This window comes from Pleurodeles waltl, chromosome 2_2, assembly GCF_031143425.1.
Source record: "Pleurodeles waltl isolate 20211129_DDA chromosome 2_2, aPleWal1.hap1.20221129, whole genome shotgun sequence".
NCBI lineage: Eukaryota > Metazoa > Chordata > Amphibia > Caudata > Salamandridae > Pleurodeles > Pleurodeles waltl.
In genome coordinates, this window is record NC_090439.1 from 867,224,108 (window position 1) to 867,251,590 (window position 27,483).

General features: G+C 44.9%; 1 protein-coding gene across 1 annotated transcript in view; it reads left to right on the forward strand.

The window, feature by feature from the left end:
- The window catches only part of MTDH (metadherin), a 282,822-nt gene extending 257,089 nt beyond the window's left edge, over positions 1-25,733 (forward strand). The window contains exons 11-12 of the mRNA XM_069220519.1: positions 2,394-2,553; positions 23,915-25,733. Coding sequence (XP_069076620.1) covers positions 2,394-2,553; positions 23,915-23,985 — 231 coding nt within the window. The 3' untranslated portion in view covers positions 23,986-25,733. The remainder of the gene's footprint in view (positions 1-2,393; positions 2,554-23,914) is intronic.
- Positions 25,734-27,483: the final 1,750 nt, after the last annotated feature.

Genomic DNA, 27,483 nt, shown 5'->3' on the forward strand with positions numbered 1-27,483 from the left:
CTGGGAATTGGGCATATCTGGTCTTAGTAGAGTGTTCAGCACAAAGTGCATTGGTGGAATAAGAACATCTTGTCAACAGGGCAGACCATCTCTAGATCTACAGTTGCTAGTGAGCAGTACAGTTAAGATTCTCCTGGGATGAGGGCTCACATGGGCAGTTGTCATAATCTAGGCATAGTGGTACTCCCCGAGTGCCTGCCACACATCAGTGGGATGTTTCTCATGGCAGTGCACTTATCTTTGAGATTTATAAGCAAATTTACAACAAAGTAGTTCTCATCCGAACTGACAATGACTGTCATGTATTAGGTACAGAAACATGGGAGGCAAGTGGAGGTGGGCAATGTGCAGCCAGGCAATGTAGCATTGGCAGACTGCCAATTATCCTTACTGGCACATTTTACAGGGGAGGACAATGCCATTGCTGATCTCTTCAGCAGAAGCCATCACCAAATATACTAATGGGGACTCAGCACCCAGCTACTCTAGCAGTACTTCCAACACTGGGTAGCACCAACAGCTGACCTGTTTGCCATGCAGCGAATAATGCCAAAACCTCACTTCTAAAAAGGTCAAGTGATGGATGGAAGGCTGAACAATGTCTAACATTAAACCCCAGTACAGATATCTGGGCCTAAATTCATCGGTTTTTTGCTACCCATGCCATTCCAGTTTGGACCCAGCCATATGCAAATCAGTCTTGACCCTGTTTCCCATGGGAATAGTCCAGCCCGAACTGTCAGGCCAGGTCTTCACTCCTAGGCACCCTATCCCACAATCTCTTGAGAATGGATCAGCTGATCAGGGACATTTGCTTATGCTTTCCCCCACTACCACAGATTCAGTACATGGTCCGAGAAATGCAGCAAAATTCAGTGGCATTGATTCTAGTAGCCCATTAGTGGGTTCACTTATTGTGGTACTCGCTAGTTCAAGAAATAGCCATCACCATCAAGAGAAACCACAGTCTCCGCCAGATTTGTTCATGTAATATCAGGTATATAGAGCTATCTATAAGGCGCTCAAGCTTGTGATTTAGCACTCAAGGTCCTTTAATTTGGCTACTAAATAACCATCTTAATAGTGGATGCTAGTTATCCTACTATGCAAGGTTGTAATGCTGCTAAATGAAGAGGTTTCTACACTACTGTAGTAGTCTTAACATGTAACCTTTAGCAATCACAGTATAAAGTATTTACTTGTTACAGCTTCACAAAGCCACTTTATCTGCGTAATCTGGATGCACGTAGCAAGCTGCCTACCTCGAAAATATAGACGACTGTGTTTACAAATTCTTGAAATCGAAGACTTTAGGGAGAGCCTTAAGAGAATACTGCCCTCCCCCTCTAATTCCACTACCTCCACCCAATCACAGTCTGCCCAGATCAGATTATCCTTACTAGACCTATGGATCTGTTTGAGACCCTTCATTTGTGCCCCCTACAATTCCTTTCATAGAAAGTGTTTTTCCTCGAAGTGATCACCTCTTTTCAAAGAGTGAGTGAACTGCAAGCTTTATTGGTGGAGGAACCTTTACAGAAACAGTTGTTCTTAGGACGCACCCTTATTTATTTTTTGTGCCAAAGTTCATATCGTCCTGTCCAACAATCAGTCCATTGATTTACATAGCTAAACATGCTACATTAGATACCAAGATCCCATTCTACTCATAAGAAATGACCTAAAGTAGCCGCACAAGTGTTCTTCAGAGACCCTAGGTTTTTGCTAAAGGTCATCTTATGTTCATGACAGTCAATCTCTTGATTTTACAAAGTTGAACAAGTGCAACACACAACACACCACACCCCTAGTTCCCCAGCATTTCTGCCCGGACGTTCAGGCTTGACAAAAATCACAAGTTGGCCAAATTTTAAGGGGTGTAGGCTCTACTTTACAATCTATGTACATGTAAACTACAACAGCACAGGTTGCAACAGAAAACATTATTTACATGTAACAATTGGTTTGCATTTTGTAATAATATAGGCTCACAGCGCTCTACACACCTTCCCAGATGCTCTAACACCAGTTTTAACATCACTACGAAATATTTGCTACCTTAATGTACTGCTTTGCATCTCCACATGTACATTTACCCATGATGGTGGGGGGAAAATATATTTTGAGGTGAAGTCTGCAACCTGGTGCTTTGTGGGCTTCATTGGTGGTATAACTGGTCCCCTCACGACTGAACCTCATTTTTCTAGGAAAAACAATTTCTATTGTCCTGGGCCTAATACTGGTGGCAGGAGTTTGCACAGTATGTGAATGCACATCACTCAAGCTGTAAAACTGGTTGTTACAGTTAAGTAACATTTTCCTGACTATATTAAGTAATTTAACTTGTCAGAGTAGTTGTGTTTTAAAGCTAAGTTTTGTTCCATATTTAACAGCCCGTGGAAGTATCCTGTCAACTAGCTGTTTTTACTGAGCCATCTGTACCTGTATCACAGAATAATACTGAAAAGATATCCGCCCAAGTGCCACAGCCACTGCAAGAGGCAGATGTTTCCAGTTTGAATAAGCAAAATAGTGTGCCTCCACCTTTGCAGAGTAAGTGCTTTATACTGAATATGTTGAATTGTGGATTGATTTGTTGTTCAATGCCTTCTGCCTCTGTCATCCAGGTTAAGTGTTGTGTTGCCCATTAATGGATCATTTAGAGCTGAATTAGTGTTGAGCATTAGGACTGCCTAGTAATCAGACAAATTGCTAGTTAATGTTAGTTGCAGTTCATTCCCTATAAACAGTCATTTGTAGGCGCTCTTTGCCCTGAAGCATACTACTGGCATAATGAGTAGAGGGATTATTTTTACTTAAAAGTTAGAGTTCTTTCCTGTTAAGATTATTGAATAGGTATCTGATCCTATAGTTTGGGGACCTGTGATATTAACTTGCATTCTCTGTTATGTATGGTTTTAAAGACCTGTTTGTCTAGTTACAATTGCTTCTTATAGCAGTGTTCTGCTAGGTAATGTGAAATATATTTTGCTGTTTTAGGTACCAGAGATCGGATGCTGAAATGTTAGTATGCATTGCCTTTGTTCTTGTGGTTCCAGCTCAAGACTGTCTATTTAAAAGCAAATAAAATTGATCCTACTACAAGCTCGGGCACTTTTAACTCACTTTTGCCCTTTGCAAACTGCATATTTAATTTATGAATTAAATGAATCTCAAATGTCTAGATGAGCATAATGTGCACAGATAAACACTTACTGACAGCAAAATAGTGTAGCTCTTTCAATGAACAGCCTGGCATAGATTACACATCAGTATCTGTTCCAGAGACACTGATGCTTATGCTGCAAAATGTTACAATTTGTTTAAACAGTAGGCTCCCTGAGGCTACAAAACCTTGTTCTCACCAGTACACAGCATCCTCTTGTAGTATTTCTCTCATGTACATTTTATTGCTCCAGTTGTATACAAATGACTTCTTTTCAATTCTTTACGCACAACCCGAGGCACCAACTCTTTTAATAATTCACCTCAAGTCAGACAGGTAGATGGTGTTTTGAAAATTTTAGCACTTTTATCTGAGCATGCGGTTGAATTAGTGTTTCCAAATGTATTCTGCAGTTGGGTCTACTGTGTCTCCGAGACATGAATTAAAGTAATTGGTATTTGTAGGAAAGTGCACCTTTTTGACCTGGTCACACCCACTTTTTGCCTAGTATTTGATGCAATTTTGACTGAAAGTGCACTTGGTTCCTGCTAACCAGTCCCTTTGCAAGATCTCTTTCCCTAAAACTGTGCAATTGTTCCCCAATTGGGCATAGCTTTGGCACCCCTCTAACTCCTTAGTAAATGGTACCCCTACTACCTAGGGCAGGGGTACAAGAGGATCCCCAAGGGCTGCAGCATGGATTGTGCCATCCTTGGGGGACCCCTCACCTAGCACAGGCAGACTGCTGTTCCAGGCTGCATGTCTTGGTGCTGCTAAAAACGAAAACAAGATATGGCACAACTGTGTGCCATGTCCCCTAACAATGCAATATATGTAAGTCACTCCTACAGCAGGCCTTCCTGCCCTAAGGCAGGGTGCATTATATTACATGTGCGGACATATCTGTAAGAGCAGATAAGCCCCTGCTATATCTTTATCGATTCTCAGACATATTGAGTGAACAGGGAAACCATTATAAGTAAATGTGGTCGAAATAGCTCAGTACCAGTTCCCCAGCCACATGGTGGCTTCAATGAAAATAGGGATGTTTGTTATCAAACATCTCGTATTAATAAACCCGCACTGATGCCAGTGATGGATTTAATGAAAAGGCACCCATAGGGCACCTTAGAGGTGCCCCCCTGAAAACATACCCTCTACCTTTGTGCTGACTAGTTTTTATCAACCTGCACAAATAGACAGGTTTCTGACCCCCAGGGGTGAGAGCCTTTGCTCTTGGGCAGGCAGGAATACAGCATGCTCTGGCAGGGGTGTTAACACACCCCACCCAACAGGATGACATGCAAATCTGCATTCCAAGACAGTGAGCTTCAAAGAAGCTGGATTCCCTCAGAAGGAAGATGCAAACCTACCCCTGCCTCAGGGCTCATTTGGCACCTGGACATGTGGGAAATTTAGTATTCAGAGGTGTCCACTCCTCAGGTCAGTCCCGCCCCTAAGGTGAGCTGCCTGATGTGGACACATTTTGAAATCTGCCATTTTTGTGTTGGCAGAATTAGGAACTCTGGGACAGGGTTATGCCCACTTCCCACATGACGTGGTCATATAAGGGGCGTATTGACCCCAGGGGTAAGTAACTCATTGGCTACTACCCTACACTCTCCTAAACTCCCCTAAATTCAGTATTTTGGGGAGCCCCTCACACCAGCAAATGAGATCCCTGCTGACCTACGAAGGTGGGCACTCAAGAGCCACAGAAGCAAAGACTGAGAAAGAAGCAGCTGACTTGGCACCAGCCCTGCCGACCTGTCAGATGTTCCCACCAAATTGCACCAAAGTTGTCTCATCCTGCAAGCTGTCATGCCTCCAAAAGCCTGGGTGGACTCTCTGCCTTTAACAAAGACCCAGGAACTCCAGTGGAGCAGCAGAGCTGCTTTCCTGCATCCTGCAGGCACCTCCAGAGACCAGAGATGACTCCAGACCACCAAATCCCGACACCTGAAATTACCATTGCACCCATGCCACCCAGCCCGAGTTGAAGTTGGCCAATGGTGCCAGCGTTGTCCCCCTGCCCTCCAGAGATAAAGCCCACCTTGGACTTGCCCTTTGTGGACTCACCGACGCTGCTTGCAGCCTCTGTAAGCCCCCTCAACCGTGGGTGCTCCCCATGCCGAAAATCCAACTCCTCAAGACACCATGTAAGGAAATGCCTCCTTGGCATGGTTACCCCCTGACTTTTTGCCTTTGCTGATGCTATGTTTTGAATTGGAAGTGTGCTGAGGCCTGCTAACCAGGCCCCAGCACCAGTGTTCTTTCCCTAACCTGTACTTTTGATTCCACAATTGGCACACCCTGGCATCCAGATAAATCCCTTGTAACTGGTACCTCTGGTACCAAGGGCCCTGATGCCAGGGAAGGTCTCTAAGGGCTGCAGCATGTCTTATGCCACCCTGGAGACCCCTCACTCAGCACAGACACACTGCTTGCCAGCTTGTGTGTGCTGGTGAGAACAAAACGAGTAAGTCGACATGGCACTCCCCTCAGGGTGCCATGCCAGCCTCTCACTGTCTATGCAGGTATAGATGAGTCATCCCTCTAGTAGGCCTTACAGCCCTAAGGCAGGGTGCACTATACCATAGGTGAGGGCACCAGTGCATGAGCACTGTGCCCCTAGAGTGTCTAAGCAATACCTTAGACATTGTAAGTGCAGGGTAGCCATAAGAGTATATGGTCTGGGAGTCTGTTTTACACGAACTCCACAGCACCATAATGGCTACACTGAAAACTGGGAAGTTTGGTATCAAACTTCTCAGCACAATAAATGCACACTGATGCCAGTGTACATGTTATTGCAAAATACACCCCAGAGGGCACCTTAGAGGTGCCCCTGAAACTTAACCGAATATCTGTGTAGGCTGACTGGTTCCAGCAGCCTGCCACACTAGAGACATGTTGCTGGCCCCATGGGGAGAGTGCCTTTGTCACTCTGAGGCCAGTAACAAAGCCTGCACTGGGTGGAGATGCTAACACCTCCCCCAGGCAGGAGCTGTAACACCTGGCGGTGAGCCTCAAAGGCTCACCCCTTTGTCACAGCACCGCAAGACACTCTAGCTTAGTGGAGTTGCCCGCCCCCTCCGGCCCCGGCCCCCACTTTTGGCGGCAAGGCCAGAGAAAATAATGAGAATAACCAGGAGGAGTCACTGGCCAGTCAGGACAGCCCCTAAGGTGTCCTGAGCTGAGGTGACTCTAACTTTTAGAAATCCTCCATCTTGCAGATGGAGGATTCCCCCAATAGGGTTAGGATTGTGACCCCCTCCCCTTGGGAGGAGGCACAAAGAGGGTGTACCCACCCTCAGGGCTAGTAGCCATTGGCTACTAACCCCCCAGACCTAAACACTCCCTTAAATTTAGTATTTAAGGGCTACCCTGAACCCTAGAAAATGAGATTCCTGCAACAACAAGAAGAAGGACTGCCTAGCTGAAAACCCCTGCAGAGGAAGACCAGAAGACAACAACTGCCTTGGCTCCAGAAACTCACCGGCCTGTCTCCTGCCTTCCAAAGAACTCTGCTCCAGCGACGCCTTCCAAAGGGACCAGCGACCTCTGAATCCTCTGAGGACTGCCCTGCTTCGACGACGACAAGAAACTCCCGAGGACAGCGGACCTGCTCCAAAAAGACTGCACCTTTATCCAAAGGAGCAACTTTAAAGACCCCTGCAATCTCCCCGCAAGAAGCGTGAGACTTGCAACACTGCACCCGGCGACCCCGACTCGGCTGGTGGAGAACCAACACCTCAGGGAGGACCCCCGGACTACTCTACGACTGTGAGTACCAAAACCTGTCCCCTCTGAGCCCCCACAGCGCCGCCTGCAGAGGGAATCCCGAGGCTTCCCCTGACCGCGACTCTCTGAAACCTAAGTCCCGACGCCTGGAAAAGACCCTGCACCCGCAGCCCCCAGGACCTGAAGGACCGGACTTTCACTGCAGAAGTGACCCCCAGGAGTCCCTCTCCCTTGCCCAAGTGGAGGTTTCCCCGAGGAAGCCCCCCCTTGCCTGCCTGCAGCGCTGAAGAGATCCCTTGATCTCTCATTGACTTCCATTGCGAACCCGACGCTTGTTCTAACACTGCACCCGGCCGCCCCCGCGCCACTGAGGGTGAAATTTCTGTGTGGGCTTGTGTCCCCCCCGGTGCCCTACAAAACCCCCCTGGTCTGCCCTCCGAAGACGCGGGTACTTACCTGCTGGCAGACTGGAACCGGGGCACCCCCTTCTCTCCATTGAAGCCTATGCGTTTTGGGCACCACTTTGAACTCTGCACCTGACCGGCCCTGAGCTGCTGGTGTGGGAACTTTGGGGTTGCTCTGAACCCCCAACGGTGGGCTACCTTGGACCAAGAACTGAACCCTGTAGGTGTCGTACTTACCTGGTAAAACTAACAAAAACTTACCTCCCCCAGGAACTGTGAAAATTGCACTAAGTGTCCACTTTTAAAATAGCTATTTGTGAATAACTTGAAAAGTATACATGCAATTGAAATGATTCAAAGTTCCTAATGTACTTACCTGCAATACCTTTCAAACAAGATATTACATGTTAAATTTGATCCTGTGGTTCTTAAAATAAACTAAGAAAAAATATTTTTCTATACAAAACCTATTGGCTGAATTTGTCTCCGAGTGTGTGTACCTCATTTATTGTCTATGTGTATGTACAACAAATGCTTAACACTACTCCTTGGATAAGCCTACTGCTCGACCACACTACCACAAAATAGAGCATTAGTATTATCTCTTTTTACCACTATTTTACCTCTAAGGGGAACCCTTGGACTCTGTGCATGCTATTCCTTACTTTGAAATAGCACATACAGAGCCAACTTCCTACTGCTACTTACTGCATTTACAAAAGTCAAGGCTAGCTTTTTCATCCATTAAAATACATCTTACCGCAATTTCAGCTTATCTGCAAATTACCCACTCAACTTCGTTATTTAGGATCCCAGTCATAAAAGCATTTATGGAGGGCCTAAAGAGAATTATTCCACCAAGAACGCCACCAGTTCCTTCGTGGAACCTTAACATTGTATTAACACGACTCATGGGTCCACCTTTTGAACCCATGCACTCATGTGAGATACAATATTTAACATGGAAAGTAGCGTTTCTCATTGCCATCACATCCCTAAGAAGAGTAAGTGAAATACAGGCATTTACCATACAAGAACCCTTTATTCAAATACACAAGCATAAAGTAGTTTTACGAACTAACCCAAAGTTCTTACCAAAAGTCATATCACCGTTTCACTTAAATCAAACAGTAGAACTACCAGTGTTCTTTCCAGAACCAGATTCTGTAGCTGAAAGAGCACTACATACATTAGACATCAAAAGAGCTTTAACCCCTTAGCTGCTGGGCCTTTTCCCCCCCAGTGCTGAGCCCTTTTTTGGCTATTTGGGGTAGTTCGCGCTTAGGGCTTCATAACTTTTTGTCCACATAAGCTAACCACGCCAAATTTGCGTCCTTTTTTTCCAACATCCTAGGGATTCTAATGGTACCCAGAGTTGGTGGTTTCCCCTGGAGGAGACCAAGAAAATAGCCAAAATACAGTGAAAATTTTGTTTTTTCCAAAAAAATGGGAAAAAAGGGCTGCCGAAGAAGGCTTGTGGTTTTTTCCCTGAAAATGCCATCAACAAAGGGTTTCTGGTGCTGAAATCACTATCTTCCCACCTTTCAGGAACGGGCAGACTTGAATCAGAAAACCAAATTTTTCAACACAAATTTGGCATTTTACTGGGACATACCCCATTTCTACTATATTTGGTGCTTTCAGCCTCCTTCCAGTTAGTGACAGGAATGGGTGTGAAACCAATGCTGGATCCCGGAATGCTAAACATTTCTGAAAACTAGACAAAATTCTGAATTCAGCAAGGGGTCATTTGTGTAGATCCTACAAGGTTTTCCTACAGAAAATAACAGCTGAAATAAAAAAATATTGAAATTGAGCTGAAAACAGCCGCCATTTTTCTTTGTTTTACTCTGTAACTTTTTCCTGCGATGTCAGATTTCTGAAAGCAATATACCGTTTTGTCTGCTGGACTCTTCTGGTTGCGGGGATATAAAGGGCTTGTAGGTTCATCAAGAACCCTAGGTACCCAGAGCCAATAAATGAGCTGCACCCTGCAGTTGGTTTTCATTCTATACTGGGTATACAGCAATTCATTTGCTGAAATATGAAGAGTGAAAAAGAGGTATCAAGAAAACCTTTGCATTTCCAAAATGGGATCAAGATACGGTTTTGAGGAGCAGTGGTTATTTGCACATCGCTGAATTCCGAGGTGCCCATACTAGCAAGTGAATTGCAGGGCATTTCTCAAATAGACGTCTTTTTTACACACTCTCTTATATTTGGAAGGAAAAAATGTAGAGAAAGATAAGGGGCAATAACACTTGTTTTGCTATTCTATGTTCCCCCAAGTCTCCCGATAAAAATGATACCTCACTTGTGTGGGTAGGCCTAGTGCCCGCGACAGGAAATGCCCCAAAACACAACATGGACACATCCTATTTTTTTTATAGAAAACACAGCTGTTTTTTGCGAAGTGCCTACCTGTAGATTTTGGCCTCTAGCTCAGCCGGTACCTAGGGAAACCTACCAAACCTGTGCAATTCTGAAAACTAGAGACCTAGGGGAATCCAAGGAGGGGTGACTTGCGGAGCTCGGACCAGGTTCTGTTACCCAGAATCCTTTGCAAACCTCAAAGTGGCTAAAAAAACAAGTTTTCCTTACATTTCGGTGACAGAAAGTTCTGGAATCTGAGAGGAGCCACAAATTTCCTTCCACCCAGCGTTCCCCCAAGTCTCCCGATAAAAATGATACCTCACTTGTGTGGGTAGGCCTAGCGCCCGCGACAGGAAACGCCCCAAAGCGCAACGTTGACACATCCAAATTTTTTGAAGAACACAGAGGTGTTTTTTGCGAAGTGCCTACCTGTAGATTTTGGCCTCTAGCTCAGCCGGCACCTAGGGAAACCTACCAAACCTGTGCATTTCTGAAAACTAGAGACCTAGGGGAATCCAAGGAGGGGTGACTTGCGGGGCTCGGACCAGGTTCTGTTACCCAGAATCCTTTGCAAACCTCAAAAAGTGGCTAAAAAAACAAGTTTTCCTCACATTTCGGTGACAGAAAGTTCTGGAATCTGATAGGAGCCACAAATTTCCTTCCACCCGGCGTTCCCCCAAGTCTCCCGATAAAAATGATACCTCACTTGTGTGGGTAGGCCTAGCGCCCGCGACAGGAAATGCCCCAAAACAGAACGTGGACACATCACATTTTTTCATAGAAAACAGTGCCTACCTGTGGATTTTGGCCTCTAGCTCAGCCGGCACCTGGGGAAACCTAGCAAACCAGCACATATTTGAAAACTAGAAACCCAGGGGAATCCAAGATGAGGTGACTTGTGGGGCTCGGACCAGGTTCTGTTACCCAGAATCCTTTGCAAACCTCAAAATGTGGCTAAAATAACACGTTTTCCTCACATTTCGGTGACAGTTCTGGAATCTGAGAGGAGCCACAAATTTCCTTCCACCCAGCGTTCCCCCAAGTCTCCCGATAAATATGATACCTCACTTGTGTGGTTAGGCCTGGTGCCTGCGACAGGAATAGATCACACAACGGTCAATGTTGGTCCTTACGTGAGGCAGCTGTTGACCCTGGGGTGATCCATTCCTGACACAGGCACTAGATGTAGGCACTCAAGTGGGGTAGTGTTTTTATCAGGACAGGTGAGGAGTCACTGGGTGGTAGGAATGTTGTGGATCCCAGCATATTCCTGTAGTTTGTGTGACAGAAATGCGAGAAAAATAGAGGTTTTTTTCAACATTTCAGCTTTGCAGGGTATTCTGGGTAAGAAAACTTTGGGGAATCCACACAAGTCACACCTCTGTGGACTCCCCCGAATGTCTTGTTTCCAGAAATGTTTGGGTTTAGTGTGTTTCTCTATATGGCCGCCGAATCCAGGACCAAAAACACAGGTGCCTGCCTTACAAAACCAGTTTGTTTTGCCATAGACAATTTTGATGTCTCCACAATATGATTTGGGTGGTGGAATTTGGGGCTGAACTAAATTGGTGAGCTCCCAAGAGAGCACTCTCTCTCTGCTTGCCGCCGCATTCACCTGCTCTCCGGGTTGGCCTAACCCACTATTACCCAGTTGCACGAACAGCTTGCGAAGGGACAGCAGGACTGTCCTCATCACCTTCCTCATAATGTACTGGAAGAGGAGTTTTCGAATGGGACTCCTCTGACTGAAAAATCACTCCCAGAGTCTGCGCCATTATCCTATCCCTCAGATGCTGTCTCAGTATCTGATGTCTCAGTCTCTGATCCTATGTCAGAGCGGTCCTCTATAACCCGAGTGCAGGCAGCAGTCATCCATCAAGATGCCATCTCTGCTATTGGCTAAACTGTTGCTCTAAAACACTAGCCTACGTAGACAGTCACAAAATTGATGGTGTGTGTGAGATACGTGCAACAGTAGAGGCCACCTTACCTGCGCTTCTTCCCTCAATCAGCACGTACTTTCAAGACACTCAAAAAACACCTTGTCACATACCATTCGTCACAGTCTTTAGCACCTCCTGCGCCCAGTCCAACAATCATTATTGGTGCTCCCACTCCCTCCTCCTCGGATTCCCTCATTACCACCCAGCAAAAGTGCCCTTCATCTCTCCATAGACTTTACTAATGTACGCAGCTATTTACATAAAATACAGATGTGCTCTTTGCAGTAGGCATATAAACCTTCTGCGCTTCTTTATGGCACTAAAACTGCCACTAGACAAGTCGGACCCTTTTCCACCCAGGGAAACCACACACATATTGACAAAAGTGATATATATATGACAGCCAACCACCTGAAACTCAACTCAAGCAAAACCGAAATAATCCTGTTTGGCCCACACAAAAACACCTGGGACCCCCCATGGTGTCCCACCACGCTAGGCCCTGCACCCACCCCTGCCAACCACGCACGGAACCTCAGCATCATCCTAGACTCCTCCCTCTCGATGACCCAACAAATCAACGCTCTTACCTCCTCATGCTTCAACAAACTCCGTATACTGAAAAACATTCAAATGGATCCCCACAGAGACCAGAAAAACTGTCACTCACGCACTCATCAGCAGCAGGCTTGATTACGGAAACGCCCTCTACGCCGGCACCACTCTAAAACTCAAGCGCAAACTACACGCATCCAGAACTCAGCAGCACGACTCATCCTCGACCTCCGCCGACACGAACACATCTCTCCACACCTCAAATCCCTCCACTGGCTCCCCATTGACAAAAGGATCACCTTCAAGATCCTCATCCTCGCACACAAATCACTCCACAACACAGGCCCTGCCTACCTCAACGAGAGTCAACTTCCACACCCCCACACGAAACGTCCGCTCAGCTGACCTCTCTCTCGCCTCTGTCCCCCCCCATCAAACACACCACCACCGGGGGCAGATCCTTCTCCTACCTTGCACCCAAAACCTGGAACGCACTCACAACCCACCTTCGCTAGACCCAAAACCTACTTCTTTTCAGGAAGGGCCTCAAAACCTGGCTTTTTGAACAGTGAACCTCCCAGCCCCTTTCCCTCCCCCCACCCCCAGCGCCTTGAGACCCTCACAGGTGAGTAGCGCGCTTTATAAATCTCTTTGATACAGATCTACCTCTAGATATATATATATATCTAGATATATATATATATATATATATATATATATATATATATATATATATATATCTACATATACTGGCCGGGGGCCAGAAACAGTTTCAGAAGGCCTCTTAAGAAAGGGGAGACTCTCCCCTTTCTTACGAGGCCTTTTCAAAGTGTTTCCTGGCCCCCCCGATCGCAGCACAGCTGTGATCGGGGGGGGCCAGGAAACCTGAAAGTGTTTCCTGGCCCCCGATCGCAGCACAGCTGCGATCGGGGGCCAGGAAACACTTTCAGGAAGGCCTCATAAGAAAGGGGAGACTCTCCCCTTTCTTACGAGGCCTTCCCGAACGTGTAAAAGGCCGTTTTCCCCATCAAAGCAGGAAGCGGCCGCAAGGCTGCTTCCTGCTTCCTGCTTTGATGGGGAAAACACCTTTGCAACGTCAGCGCGCCTCGCGGCGCGCTGACGTCACAAAGGGGCGGGTGGGGGGCAGGGGGAGACACGGTAGCTTCCGTGTCTCCCCAGGGAAGTAAAAAAAATAAAAATAAATCCTCGGGTGCGACGCACCCGAGGATTTATTAATGCCCTTCCTGGTGTCGGCCACTGGTCGTGACCCGCACCAGGGAGGGTGTGTGGGCGTCGGCCAGTGGCCGACGCCCGCACCAAAGCGGTTAATGTACTACATTGATAGAACAAAACAAATACGGAAAACAAAACAACTGTTTGTTGCTTTTCGAAAACCTCATACAGGGAATCCAATATCCAAACAAGGCATTGCCAGATGGATAGTTAAATGTATTCAAACCTGTTATCTCAAAGCGAAAAGAGATCTGCCTATAACACCAAAGGCACATTCAACTAGGAAGAAAGGTGCTACTATGGCCTTTCTAGGAAACATTCCAATGACTGAAATATGTAAGGCAGCCACATGGTCTACGCCTCATACATTCACCAAACATTACTGCGTGGATGTGTTAACAACACAACAAGCCACAGTAGGACAAGCAGTACTACGAACTTTATTTCAAACAACTACAACTCCTACAGGCTGAGCCACCGCTTTTCGGGAGATAACTGCTTTCTAGTCTATGCAAAGCATGTGTATCTGCAGCTACACATGCCATTGAACGGAAAATGTCACTTACCCAGTGTACATCTGTTTGTGGCATGAGACGCTGCAGATTCACATGCGCCCACCCGCCTCCCCGGGAGCCTGTAGCCGTTTCGAAGTTGATCTTGAACATTTGTAAATTTGTAAATATATCATTTTAAACCACATTATGTACATACATATTTACTCCGTTGCATGGGCACTATTACTATAATACACAACTCCTACCTCACCCTCTGTGGGGAAAACAATCTAAGATGGAGTCGACGCCCATGCGCAATGGAGCCGAAAGGGGAGGAGTCTCTCGATCTTGTGACTCGAAAAGACTTCTTCGAAGAAAAACAACTTGTAACACTCCGAGCCCAACACTAGATGGCGGGATGTGCAAAGCATGTGAATCTGCAGCGTCTCATGCCAAGAACAGATGTACACTGGATAAGTGACATTTTCCATACTCTGTACACAATGAAAAACCATTGTACTGTGCCGATCAGTTTTTGGCTGTGGTACCTTGGTTGTTTGAGACCTACAAACTTTTTTTTTTGCAGCGTGAATCTTTTCTCGATTCACATCTGCATTTTTCCACAACTAGCGGTTGGGTCTGGAATTTCCCAACTTTTGTAGTCCTTCTATTTTTTTTTTTTCTTATTGGTGGGCTTCGACGTCCACTTGTCCCTTGTGACATCGTACTGCTTCCTACAGGAGATCCCACCTTTGGTCGCCATCTTCAGATTATTTTCGCTATTGGTTCTTGATGTTGTGCTGAAGGCTCTTCAACAATCAGTCAATCAGAAATTTGTAAAGCGCGCACCACTCACCCATGAGGGTCTCAAGGTGCTGAGGTTGGAGGGGGGGCAGGTGTCCTGCTACTGCTCGAACAGCCAGGTCTTGAGAAGTTTCCTGAAGAAGGAGGTCTTTCGTCTGATGCAAGTGGGTGGGAAGAGTGTTCCACGTCTTGGCGGAGAGGTGTGAGAATGATCTGCCGCTGGTTGTAGTTCTACGGACACATGGGACGGTTGCGAGGGTGAGGTCAGCACATCGGAGATGCCGGGTCGGGGTGTAGAAGAAGAGCAATCTGAGGTATTCTGGTCCGGTGTTGTGAAGTGCTTTGTGAGCTTGGGTGAGGAGTTTGAAGGTGATTCTCTTGTTGACTGGAAGCCAGTGCAGGTCTCTCAGATGGCCTGTGATGTGGCAGTGGTGGTGGATGTCCAGGATGAGACGTGCAGAGGCATTCTGGATGCGTTGCAGCCTCTTCAGGAGTTTGGCCGTGGTTCCTGCGTAGAGGGCATTGCCCTAGTCCAGTTTGCTGCTTACGAGGGCTTGGGTGACTTTTCTCCTGGTTTCGGTGGAGATCCATTTGTAGATTTGTGTGATGACTGAGCTTGCTTTGTTGAGGATGTGGTGTGAGGGCAGCGGTCAGTTCATGATCTTGATGGTGTCATTGTTGTTGACGGGGGGTCCAGGAGAGCAGGAGGTTGGTCGGAGATAAATCTGTGGTGTTGGTGGTTCCCGGGGGGGTCTGGGTACTGAAGCTGTCATGGATGTCTGCATTCTTGCAGTGGAAGTAGGAGGCTAGGGAGTAGCAGAGGTCTTGAGATGGCGGGATGTCTTTGGCGTTGGAGCTTGGGTTGGAGAGTTCCTTCATGATGTTGAAGAGCTCCTTGTGGCTGTGTGTGTTGTTGTTGATTCGGTCTTTGAAGGCGGTTCTCTTGGCGGTTTGGATGGGTTGTTGGTGTGTGTGGATGGTGTTTTTGAAGGCTGTGTGGTTGTCCAGAGTCTGCTCTGCACGAGGAAGAAGAGTTGAGAAAAGTTCAGGAGAAGTTCGCTGAAAGTTCACATAATTCGGGGAAGATCACTGTGGTACGGGAGGAGATCTCAGGAGAGGAGAAGAATTTCCTCAATGGTTTCGAGAATGCCCATGCAGGGGGCTCCTTTTGTGGACTAATGGACAGTTCTGCCCAAATTGCCACCATAAATTCTTGCAGAAGGACTAACACCTAATCGCAGCCTCGTTCAGCCTGTAGACCATCAAAGCTACTGCTGCAGTGCCTGCTCCGTGTTTAAATTGAAGACGCTGAGTGTGAGAGAAAGACAGAGGCGAGCCCATCATATCACGCAGACAGCAGACAACTGTAACCATAAGAGACCTAGGCGTTCCGAGCGACGACTAGGAAAATGTCGCCAAAGGTGCTAAGGGGAAACTTCGGATGCCGACTTATGGATCATCAACATTGAAGCTCAGGAAGCCAAGGAGACAGTGACACGAGGTAAGAGCGTCAACAACCTCAAAGAAAATGACCGAATCAAAGAAATCTTGACACCAAGGCTCCTTTCGTCACCTTTTGAGTCAAACACTCGCCAACCACAGGCATGCCCTGAGACAGAGCGCCCCTCGAGTCCCTAGAAATCGACACCACAAGAGGAAGATCTCCAGAAAAATCCCAGTTGTTGAAGGACTGACGAGGAAAAGATGTTGCAATTTTAAGAGAGATCGCTAGAAGAAAATCAAAGCTTGACGACTGACCTCGTCGAAGGACTCTTCACCCCTTTGCTGCCAGGCCTTTTCCCCCCAGGTGGCAGACCTTTTTTGGCTATTTGGGGCAAGTCGCACTTAGGCCCTCATATAACATTTTGGCCACATAAGCTACCCACACCAACTTTGGGTCCTTTTTTCCTAACATCCTAGGGATTCCAGAGGTATCCAGAGTTTGTGGGTTCCCCTGAAGGAGACCAAGAAATCAGCCAAAATACAACGAAAATGTAGGTTTGTTTGTTTTTTAATGGGAAAAAGGGCTACAGTAGAAAGCATGTGTTTTTCCCCTCAAAATGGCATCAGCAAAGGCTTTGGGGTGCTAAAATTCCCTTTTCCCCAGCTTTCAGGAACAGGCAGACTTGAATCAGAAAAACACATTTTTCAACACAATTTCGGCTTTTTACTGGGACATACCCCATTTTTACTATTTATTTTGTGCTTTTAGCCTCCTTCCAGTAAGAGATGGAAATGGGTGTGAAATTAATGTTGGATCCCGGACAGCTAAACATTTCCAAAATGTAGACAAAATTCTGAATTCAGCAAGGGGTCATTTGTGTAGATCCTACAAGTTTTCCTACAGAAAATAACAGCTGAAACAAAAATATTGACATGGATGGGGGAAAAGTCTTTTTTTTTCTCCACGTTTTACTCTGTAAATTTTTCCTGCGATGTCAGATTTTCAAAAGCAATATACCATTACGTCTGCGGGACTCTTCTGGTTGCTTAGATATATAGGGCTTGTAGGTTCATCAAGAACCCTAGGTACCCAGAGCAAATAAAGGAGCTGCACCTTGCAATGGGTTTTCATTGCATACCGGGTATACAGCAATTCATTTGCTGAAATAGAGTGAAAAATAGGTGTCAAGGAAACCCTTTTATTTCCAAAATGGGCACACGATAAGGTGTTGAGAAGCAGTGGTTATTTGCACATCTCTGAATTCCGGGCTCCCCATACTAGCATGTGAATTACAGGGCATTCCTCAAATAGACATCTTTTGTACACACCGTCTTACATTTGGAAGGAAAAAATCTACGAAAAGACGATAACACTGCTATTCTCTGTTCCCCAAGTCTCCTGATAAAAATGGTACCCTACTTATGTGGGTAGGCCTAATGCCCGCGACAGGAAATGCAACATTGACACATCACATTTTTACATTGAAATCTGACATGTTTTTTTGGAAAGTGCCTAGCTGTGAATTTTGGCCTCTAGCTCAGCCGGAACCTAGGGAAACCTACCAAACCTGTGCATTTTACAAAAACTAGATATCCTGGGAAATCCAGGATGGGGTGACTTGTGGGGCTCTCACCAGGTTCTGTAACCCAGAATCCTTTGCAAACCTCAAAAGTTGTCAAAAAACACTTTCCTCACAGTTCGGTGATTAAAAAAGTTCTGGAATCGGAGAGGAGCCACAAATTTCCTTCCACCCAGAATTCTCCCAAGTCTCCCGATAAAAATGGTACCTCACTTGTGTGGGTAGGCCTAGTGCCTGCGGCAGGAAATTCCTAAAAACACAACATGGACCCATCACATTTTCCCAAAGAAAACAGACCTGTTTTTGCAAAGTGCCTAGCTGTGGATTTTGGCCTCTAGTTCATCTGGCACCTAGGAAAACCTAGCAAACCTGGGCATTTCTGAAAACTAGACAACTAGGGGAACCCAGAATGGGGTACCTTGTAGTGCTCTCACCTGCGTTTTTGCCATCTAGGGAAACCTACCAAAACAACATTTCTTAAAACTAGACACCCAAGGGAGTCCAGGAAGGTGTGAGTTGCGTGGATCCCCCAGTGTTTTCTTACCCATAATCCTCACCAGATCTCAAATTTAGCTAAAATAAAATGACATTTACCTACATTTCTGTGTGGGATCACCACACCGGCACAAATTTCCTACCACCCAACGTTCCCCTCAGTCTCCCAATAAAAATTATACCTTACTTGTGTAGGTTGGCCAAGCGCCTCTGACAGGGAAGAGCCAAAAACATGCCGAAATTGGAAGGGAACCAAAGCAGGTCCAAAAGGGCAGTTTGGAAAACAACATTTTTAGGCCAACAAGTGGGGCAGAATTTTTATCGGTATAGCTGCAACAATGCTGGGTGGCAGGAATTTTGTGAATTCCTGCATATTCCTGAAGGTTCCATCACAAAAATGTGGGGAAAATGTGTGATTTCAAGCAAAGTTGGAGGTTTGCAGGGCATTGTGGGTAGGAAAAGTGTGGTGCATGTGAAGCACACCACCCTGGACTCTCACAGATGTTTCGTTTTCAGATGTGTCTAGGTCTCGTAGATTTTTCTACATGGCAGCGTCCCAAAGTCCAAAAAGTGCAGCCCTCATCATTCCAAGTTGGACGATTCTGAAAGTTATAAACAAAGAAAATGGGCAGTGGTGGCTCAAAGGGGTGCACTTCCCAAACATGTACGTAAAATAGAGTTACTGTTGAAATGGAAGCTATGGTGCGATGCAGTGAGATGAGTTCCCCTACTCCCAGAGTGTGATCTGGTGTTCACATGAAACACCACTCAGAATTGGTCAAAGACACCGCAGCACTCCGAGAGTAACCATAAGTAAATAAGTCCACCAATGAAGTTGAGTGGTTTTGGGTTCTTTAAAAGTATTCGCAAGTGTCACATCCATAGGATGTTCGTTGTTCCATATTCACAGCCAACGCGTGTTTAGCCACAAAATGCGACTTTTTCAAGGCTAAAATCGTGTAAGCGTTCTAAGGAATGTCAGAAAGTATCATTGGCGTACTACGCCCTTAGTGTATGCAGGGTCACCCGATCTAAAGTACAGGGAGGACCCAAATCCCTGAGACCATGGTAAGTCTCTTGCTTCATAAACAGAACAGCATGAGTAGTACGAGCGAGGACATCTAACTGCTAATTAAAATATTTTAATGGGTGGCAGAAATGGCCTAAAAATAATTTGCTCCCCAGGGGAGCAACCCTTGGTTAAGGGGGTTGCTCCCCTCTTGTTTAGGGGGGGGGAGAAAAAAGTAAATAATCCCTGGCGTCTAGAGGTTTCTGCTTTGCATTTCTCTTCAGTTCACGCTGGAGGCTTAGCTTCCAGTGCAATAGGAGGTGACCTCTGACGTTAGTGCGCAATCATCAGATATCACAAGGGTGGAGTGGAAGGGGTAGCGATGCCCCTTCTTTCCCTGACAGAGGGGTGTGGGCCAGGTGCAGGATGAGCTGGTCTCATCCTCTGCACACAGCAACAGAGGACGAGACCAGCTTGCCCCAGGCACCCAAGGGGTTAAACAGAAAGACAACAGCTAACCTCGATGCCCAAGAACGAGCAGAAGAAATCAAGAAGCAATGTCTTGAGGCCAAAATGGCTGCCCTTCCACCTAAGGAGTTCAAGGAAAGCCCTAAAGGGTTTTCGAATTTCAACAAAGACTTTGGCACCGAAGAAACAGGTGAAAAATAAGTTGGGGCTTCTCTAACACCAGAGCCACAGTAGGAGGGACTCTTCTATGAAGAAGAGGAGGAACATATGGCAGGATTCTACAAAGGCTCTGACTACACAGAAGCCCAGTGGCAAGATCTGGGGGACAGACTCCCCGGAAGAGGGGGTTGACCGCTATCCATCAAGGCCATCAACTCCAGATGACATTGGCGTCTGTAACCTTGTGATTAAGAAAGCTGTGGACAGATATGGGTGCAGGTGGAGGAAGAAACGCCACAGTATTATATCCCACTGGAAAATTTCTACCCACACAAGCCAGGAGCCAATTCCTGCCAGTGCCTCCTAGTTTACTAAACCAGAAACGATGGGCCTTCAAATAACCCACCACTTGTAGAGCCATAACTCCAAGGATGGAGAAAAAAATATAAGTACTCGTCAACAGACCCAGCCTACATAAAGGGTGTGCAGTGCCAGCTGATTTGATTATCACCTCAACAGCACATAAGAGGGGCAACATCCCATTTATGTCTGGCCTACCTCCAGACAAGGAGAGCCGGAGGATGCGCCTCGGGTCGAAAATCTGAGCGCAGTGCTGCAAACCAGTGGCGCATCACAAATTCAAATGGCATCCTAAATCATTATGTCTAGAAGCATTGGGAGGAGGTGGCTGAAATGATGATGGAGCTGCCTGACCAATACAGGAAGAGATCTGCATACCTGGTGGACGAGGGGAAAAACATCGACAATACATGCTTCAAGTCGGCATTTGATGCAGCAGGCGCATCCATATGATGGGCATCACCCTACCCTGCCACCCATGGCTGAGAATTTCGGGGTTCAAGCCTGAAGTGTAGGCAAACATACTTTAATACCCCTTTCAATGGAGAACAATTGTTTGGGAGCTCAGTGGAATACTCATTGAACCAGCTCAAGAAATATAATGAAACAAAATCAATGGGAGCTTTGCAGTTTCGAGAAGGAATGCAAAGGGGAATAGTAGCACCGCGTAGTCCCACGTGGAAAGGCAACTTCCAGTCAGGATAATCTCACCAAACATTCCAGGGAAGCAATCAGTCTGCCACAACCCTGCAGATTTGGCAGTACCAGCAGGAAGGACAAAAGTCCTTTCGTGGAAGAATACGAAGCAGAGGGCAGCCAATTGGAGAGAATCAAACCGCACCACGTGATTTCACAACATTCCACAACCTCTCACAAACATCACTGAGAGGGAAACCCAGATCACAAACTCCTACACACAACACCAGTGGGAGGCAGAATAAAAAACTTTCAGGAGTGGAGAAAGATAACATCAGAAAAATTGATCCTAAACGTAATAAAATATGGATATTGCATAAAATTAGTCAAGAGACCTTCAACAAGGGGACCAAAGAAGGTCCATTCAAAAGAAGTAACATCTCACCTGCTCAAGGAGGTAGAGGAATTGCTGGAGAAAAGGCAATGCAGGCAGTGCTAAATGAATATCTAAACAAGGGAAATTACTAAACATAATTTCTAACGCCGAAGGTAGGCGGGTATGTATGGTCAATTCCAGACCTCCAATTTATGAAGAAATTTTATAGGGAGTGCAGAATTATTAGGCAAATGAGTATTTTGACCACATCATCCTCTTTATGCATGTTGTCTTACTCCAAGCTGTATAGGCTCGAAAGCCTACTACCAATTAAGCATATTAGGTGATGTGCATCTCTGTAATGAGATGGGGTGTGGTCTAATGACATCAACACCCTATATCAGGTGTGCATAATTATTAGGCAACTTCCTTTCCTTTGGCAAAATGGGTCAAAAGAAGGACTTGACAGGCTCAGAAAAGTCAAAAATAGTGAGATATCTTGCAGAGGGATGCAGCACTCTTAAAATTGCAAAGCTTCTGAAGCGTGATCATCGAACAATCAAGCGTTTCATTCAAAATAGTCAACAGGGTTGCAAGAAGCGTGTGGAAAAACCAAGGCGCAAAATAACTGCCCATGAACTGAGAAAAGTCAAGTGTGCAGCTGCCACGATGCCACTTGCCACCAGTTTGGCCATATTTCAGAGCTGCAACATCACTGGAGTGCCCAAAAGCACAAGGTGTGCAATACTCAGAGACATGGCCAAGGTAAGAAAGGCTGAAAGACGACCACCACTGAACAAGACACACAAGCTGAAACGTCAAGACTGGGCCAAGAAATATCTCAAGACTGATTTTTCTAAGGTTTTATGGACTGATGAAATGAGAGTGAGTCTTGATGGCCCAGATGGATGGGCCCGTGGCTGGATTGGTAAAGGGCAGAGAGCTCCAGTCTGACTCAGACGCCAGCAAGGTGGAGGTGGAGTACTGGTTTGGGCTGGTATCATCAAAGATGAGCTTGTGGGGACTTTTCGGGTTGAGGATGGAGTCAAGCTCAACTCCCAGTCCTACTGCCAGTTCCTGGAAGACACCTTCTTCAAGCAGTAGTACAGGAAGAAGTCTGCATCCTTCAAGAAAAACATGATTCTCATGCAGGACAATGCTCCATCACACGCGTCCAAGTACTCCACAGCGTGGCTGGCAAGAAAGGGTATAAAAGAAGGAAATCTAATGACATGGCCTCCTTGTTCACCTGATCTGAACCCCATTGAGAACCTGTGGTCCATCATCAAATGTGAGATTTACAAGGAGGGAAAACAGTACACCTCTCTGAACAGTGTCTGGGAGGCTGTGGTTGCTGCTGCACGCAATGTTGATGGTGAACAGATCAAAACACTGACAGAATCCATGGATGGCAGGCTTTTGAGTGTCCTTGCAAAGAAAGGTGGCTATATTGGTCACTGATTTGTTTTTGTTTTGTTTTTGAATGTCAGAAATGTATATTTGTGAATGTTGAGATGTTATATTGGTTTCACTGGTAATAATAAATAATTGAAATGGGTATATATTTTTTTTTGTTAAGTTGCCTAATAATTATGCACAGTAATAGTCACCTGCACACACAGATATCCCCCTAACATAGCTAAAACTAAAAACAAACTAAAAACTACTTCCAAAAATATTCAGCTTTGATATTAATGAGTTTTTTGGGTTCATTGAGAACATGGTTGTTGTTCAATAATAAAATTAATCCTCAAAAATACAACTTGCCTAATAATTCTGCACTCCCTGTATGAAGACTCAGATTTAAAATGACAACATTACAGGAGGTCATTCCACAATTGCAAAAAGAGCATTGTGTGGCAACTATAGACTTAAAACTCACCTAATTGCATATCCTAATGAATCCAAAGCACAAACAGTATCTCGGGTTTGTGGTAACAAAAGGCTCACTATCAGTTCACAGTATTAGCATTCGGGATAAAATCAATGCCAAGAGTGTTTACAAAATATCTCACAGTAGCAGCAGACCAAACAAGATATGGCATGCATGTTTACCCTTACCTAGTCGGCTGGCTAGTAAGAGCAAAAAAAACAAAAAAAATGCTGCCGCCACCGCGCACAAACAACCAGATCAGGTGGCTTAGCTTCTCCAGCTCCACTCCTAAAAACTGGAACTGCTTTATCCCAGCAAATCGGAGCCGCCGCTTCAGTTCTTAACTTCTGCAAAAAAATTAAGAGTTGTCCTTTCCCCTAACACTGACAGCGCCTCGACCGATACAGCTCCTGCTTTTAGTGCCAGGATATCCTCCCGAATGAGTTGTGCCTATACAAATAAATATAACAGAAAACAAACGGTTGCCTTCAATGGCCATTTTTCTGTTTCATTTTTAGGGCCTTTTTCAGTGCGTGAATTTCATGAAGGTATCCAAGATAGAGCACTGCTTTTACAGGTAAGTATTTCTTGTTTGGGTTTATCAGAGTTTTAGCAGTTTTTGCTTTTCGTGCTCTGAGCTGTAATTTATTTTGCTGTAATGCCAAAATGCCCGAAATGCTCATGATTACTAAATTGCATGCCAACAAATCGGTTTATCCTTCGGAAACATTACCTTTTTTCCTCAGGTCAGTTAACACTGTTATTATACTCACCCTTTATTTTTGGTTTATTCTGTTAGCCAAGTCTGAAGAAAGCTGGGAGTCTCCAAAGCAAGTAAAAAAGAAAAAAAAAGCAAGAAGAGAAACGTGATTATCCCCCCCATCTCCCCTCATGATTTGGACGTGTTGTTGAAACGCTGTCTTGAAGATTATGCTGTTTATGCAATAATTTTTGAACATGTACAGGATTTTATATAAATTCAACAATTTTTAAACAAAACTGCTATGAAAACCATCCAAGGAAAGGAACGAATGAAAGAAGAGGCCTGCAGAATATACAACATTACTAGAAGACCGAATAAAAATCTGTGCTTCTCACCTTATTTGGATGGGAGATAACCAGTGCTGCAGAGTTACAGGTTTAACAAGCAGTGCCCTGTTTACAACATATTTTGCCCGATTTGATTTGAATCTAAAGAGCAAAGAATTAGGTGGGGTGATTTCTGTAATGTTTATTTCTTGTTTTTTATTTTCTAACAGATACTCTAAAGTATTGACAATTTGCACCTACTTTAAATTTAAATTGTTTTGTTTGATATACACATTATGCCATAATTTAACAGTAGAATGGTAGGCGTTGCGCTTGCCTGTAGTAAATCATAAGGGCAAATATGAAATCCATTAATAATCAACAATGTTGTACAGTTAGCTCTTGACGGTTCTGAATACTTAAATATGCTTTCTGATTACATAAAGGAGAATGAAACGGTTGAAAGTTTTGAGAGTATGGATTGTGAGAAATTTGACTGTCTGATTCCGTCACTTGAATTTTCAAAATATCTTGGGATCTTTTTTAAATTATGTTTTAAGAAACTACAACCATGTGTAATTAAATAGGTTGTTGTTCCTTCTTGAACGTTTTCTGCTTTGTTCACCGAGTGTTAGGTCTTTATCTAGAATGTACACATAACTCACTCCTGATTGGAGAACTGGATGCTTAATGCTATTAGCCATATGTTCGTTCTGCCTAAACCTAATAATCCATTTAATTGTTATCCTACAGTCCCTTTTGCTATGTTAATGTTAGCGTAAAACTAAACGCAAGCGCAGTGTTTTTTTTTTTTTCTTTTATTCAGGAACTAGAACGTAATGTATAGGGAAAAGCATTGGGCCTGGCGAAACAGGGCAGCTTTAACTGACAGTAGAAAGATATCTGCGTTTCAGGAACATTTTTTTACTGCCTTAACCTGTAGTATGTAGAGAATATATATAGATTTCGCAGAGGGTGAGTTTTATAAAACTTTTCATGAGACTATTGCAGCTGTACTAACACATAATTTTGAGCTTGAAACTATCGATTCTAAATGGTGTTATAGGTATATCACCATTTCAAGCACTGTTTAATTACATTGGAATTGGCAGGTTATATTTGTATCTATAAATAGTGCATGCTAAGTCATGTACACTGTAAATATCCCTTACCAAACTTGTGAGTTTTGAACACAGATCATGTCTTAAAGAAATTGTGTGTACAAAAAAGCCATGAATTAATTGTTGTAACTGGCTTAATTGTTTTAAGTGAGCAGAGAATTAAACCATTTGTAACAGCTGTAACCAATGGTACTGATTGCCCATCCAATATTATGTCTTATTGTTGTAGTTGACAGCAGTTTGGTAGTATTAATCAGCACAACTCAAATACTGGAAGAGCCGGTGGTTTAGTTGTCCTGAAGCTGAGCCTTATTCGTGAACCGCTCTCATAAATGATTGCTAACTTTTATGCAGGTGCATTAACACCAGATTCAGGAACATGGCAGGTATGTTTACGTGTTCAGAATTTTTTTGTGTAATAATTTACATTTCTAAGTTGATTTATTCAAATAAATCAAGCAGATTCTGTTTTGGTTTTGTTGCGTAATGAGTTTTTTGGGAGGCTGGGGGGTGGGGTGGCGGGTGGAATACAGGCACCTCTTATCCAGAGTTTGATTTTATTGCACCACGGAGTGTGTGGGCGGGGGGGCAGTTTTATATAGTGCAAACGTGACCCAAGGGCATTAAAGCACTTAAATGAGAACCAGATGTTACACTTTTCTAGGTTTGGGATTATTCAGTGATTTGCACAAAATTACAGGATGTTGAGCAGGGCTGGGATTTGAACCTTGTTCCCCAGTTTCCAAGGACAAAAAAGATCACATTTTCTGCTTCAACAGAACAAAGGTTTACACTTATCTGTTTCCAAGGTTTTATCTGTTTTTTTTTTTTTCTTCTTTCAGTCCAAGTGTTTAATGGCTCGCTAGTACTTTATCATCCGCATGAACTTTTTTTTCTGCTTGCTTTTGTTTTTTCCATGAATATACTGGTTTTATGAGGGAATATAGATAACTTCAATTGGTACCAAATCTCATGATTCACCACCAAGATCATTACAACAGCTTGAATCCCCATCCCACCTCCCCACCCTTGCTCTTGCGTAAAGCATTCCATGAACATAAATTGGGATATAGTATATATCTTAGTCACGTACATTTATGTTTCATAATTAGTATGTGTTGCAGTATATGAACGATCTGTGGTGTCCTTGGAGGAGGAGTCTTTGAGGTCAGCCAACATTTCCACCTATGCCGTTAAATCATCCGCTAGTTTATCAGTACGTACGTTTCATGCAAATTTCTTCTGCTGTAACCCATTTAATAATGTCCCTGAGCCAGTCAGAGTACACAGGGTGAAGGACTTAACCGTTTTATAGCAATTCAGCTTTTTGCCAAGGTCAAACCTAACACAAGGAGCTTACTGCTGAGTTTCCTTCCAGGAGGGGACGGGATGAGGCCTATGAGTATTTGTCTTGTTTCCATTGGTATAGTCCATCTCAAGACTACTTGGTTCCAATATGGGGATAGGGCAGTACAATCCCAGGCCATGTGTATAAAGTCTGTACCAAGGGTCTGGCAGTGGGGACACTTATCGGAACTTGTGGGGTAAATAATACTTTTTGTGGTGGGAGAAACGTACGTTTTGTGAACAAAGTTATATTGCGTAAGTTTGAATCTTGCATTGGTGCTGGCAGTGCGGACCTCCCTCATGTATGCGCAGCCACTCTTTATCTGTTAGCAGGTGTGGTTGTAGTTCCTCACACTTGGCTTGACTTCGGAGAAGATGCAACAGGAGATAGTTTCGTAATGCCCAGTATAGATGTGCGATTAAGTGTCGGACCCCAGTCACGCCAAGTAGTGATGAGAGTATTGGAGCTAGGTGGGACATTGGGGAATGTAGGCCATATCTTGTGGGCTGTGGCCGAACGTTTCTGATATTGTAAGAATTGTCCTGGTCCTAAAGCGAATGTATTTACTGCATCAGCATATGTTATAAAGTGTTCTCCTGCGTATAGGTCTCCCAGTGTCAGACATCACCTAGCCTTCCAACGCTGAAGTGACATGGATTCCTCTATTTTGTTATAGGGTTGTAGTATCCAGATCGGGAGGTCTTGGGCTAATGGGGCCTTTTGGATTACTCTCTTGACCCGTCTATCCCGTATCTCAGCCTCCTGGCAGATTATTTAGGGTATGTCGGGGGGACTTTAAAACCAGTCATCAGCAATGCAGGTAGTGTTGCGTCTCCGTATGTACCCTCAAAGAGCTGTTTTCCCCCATGA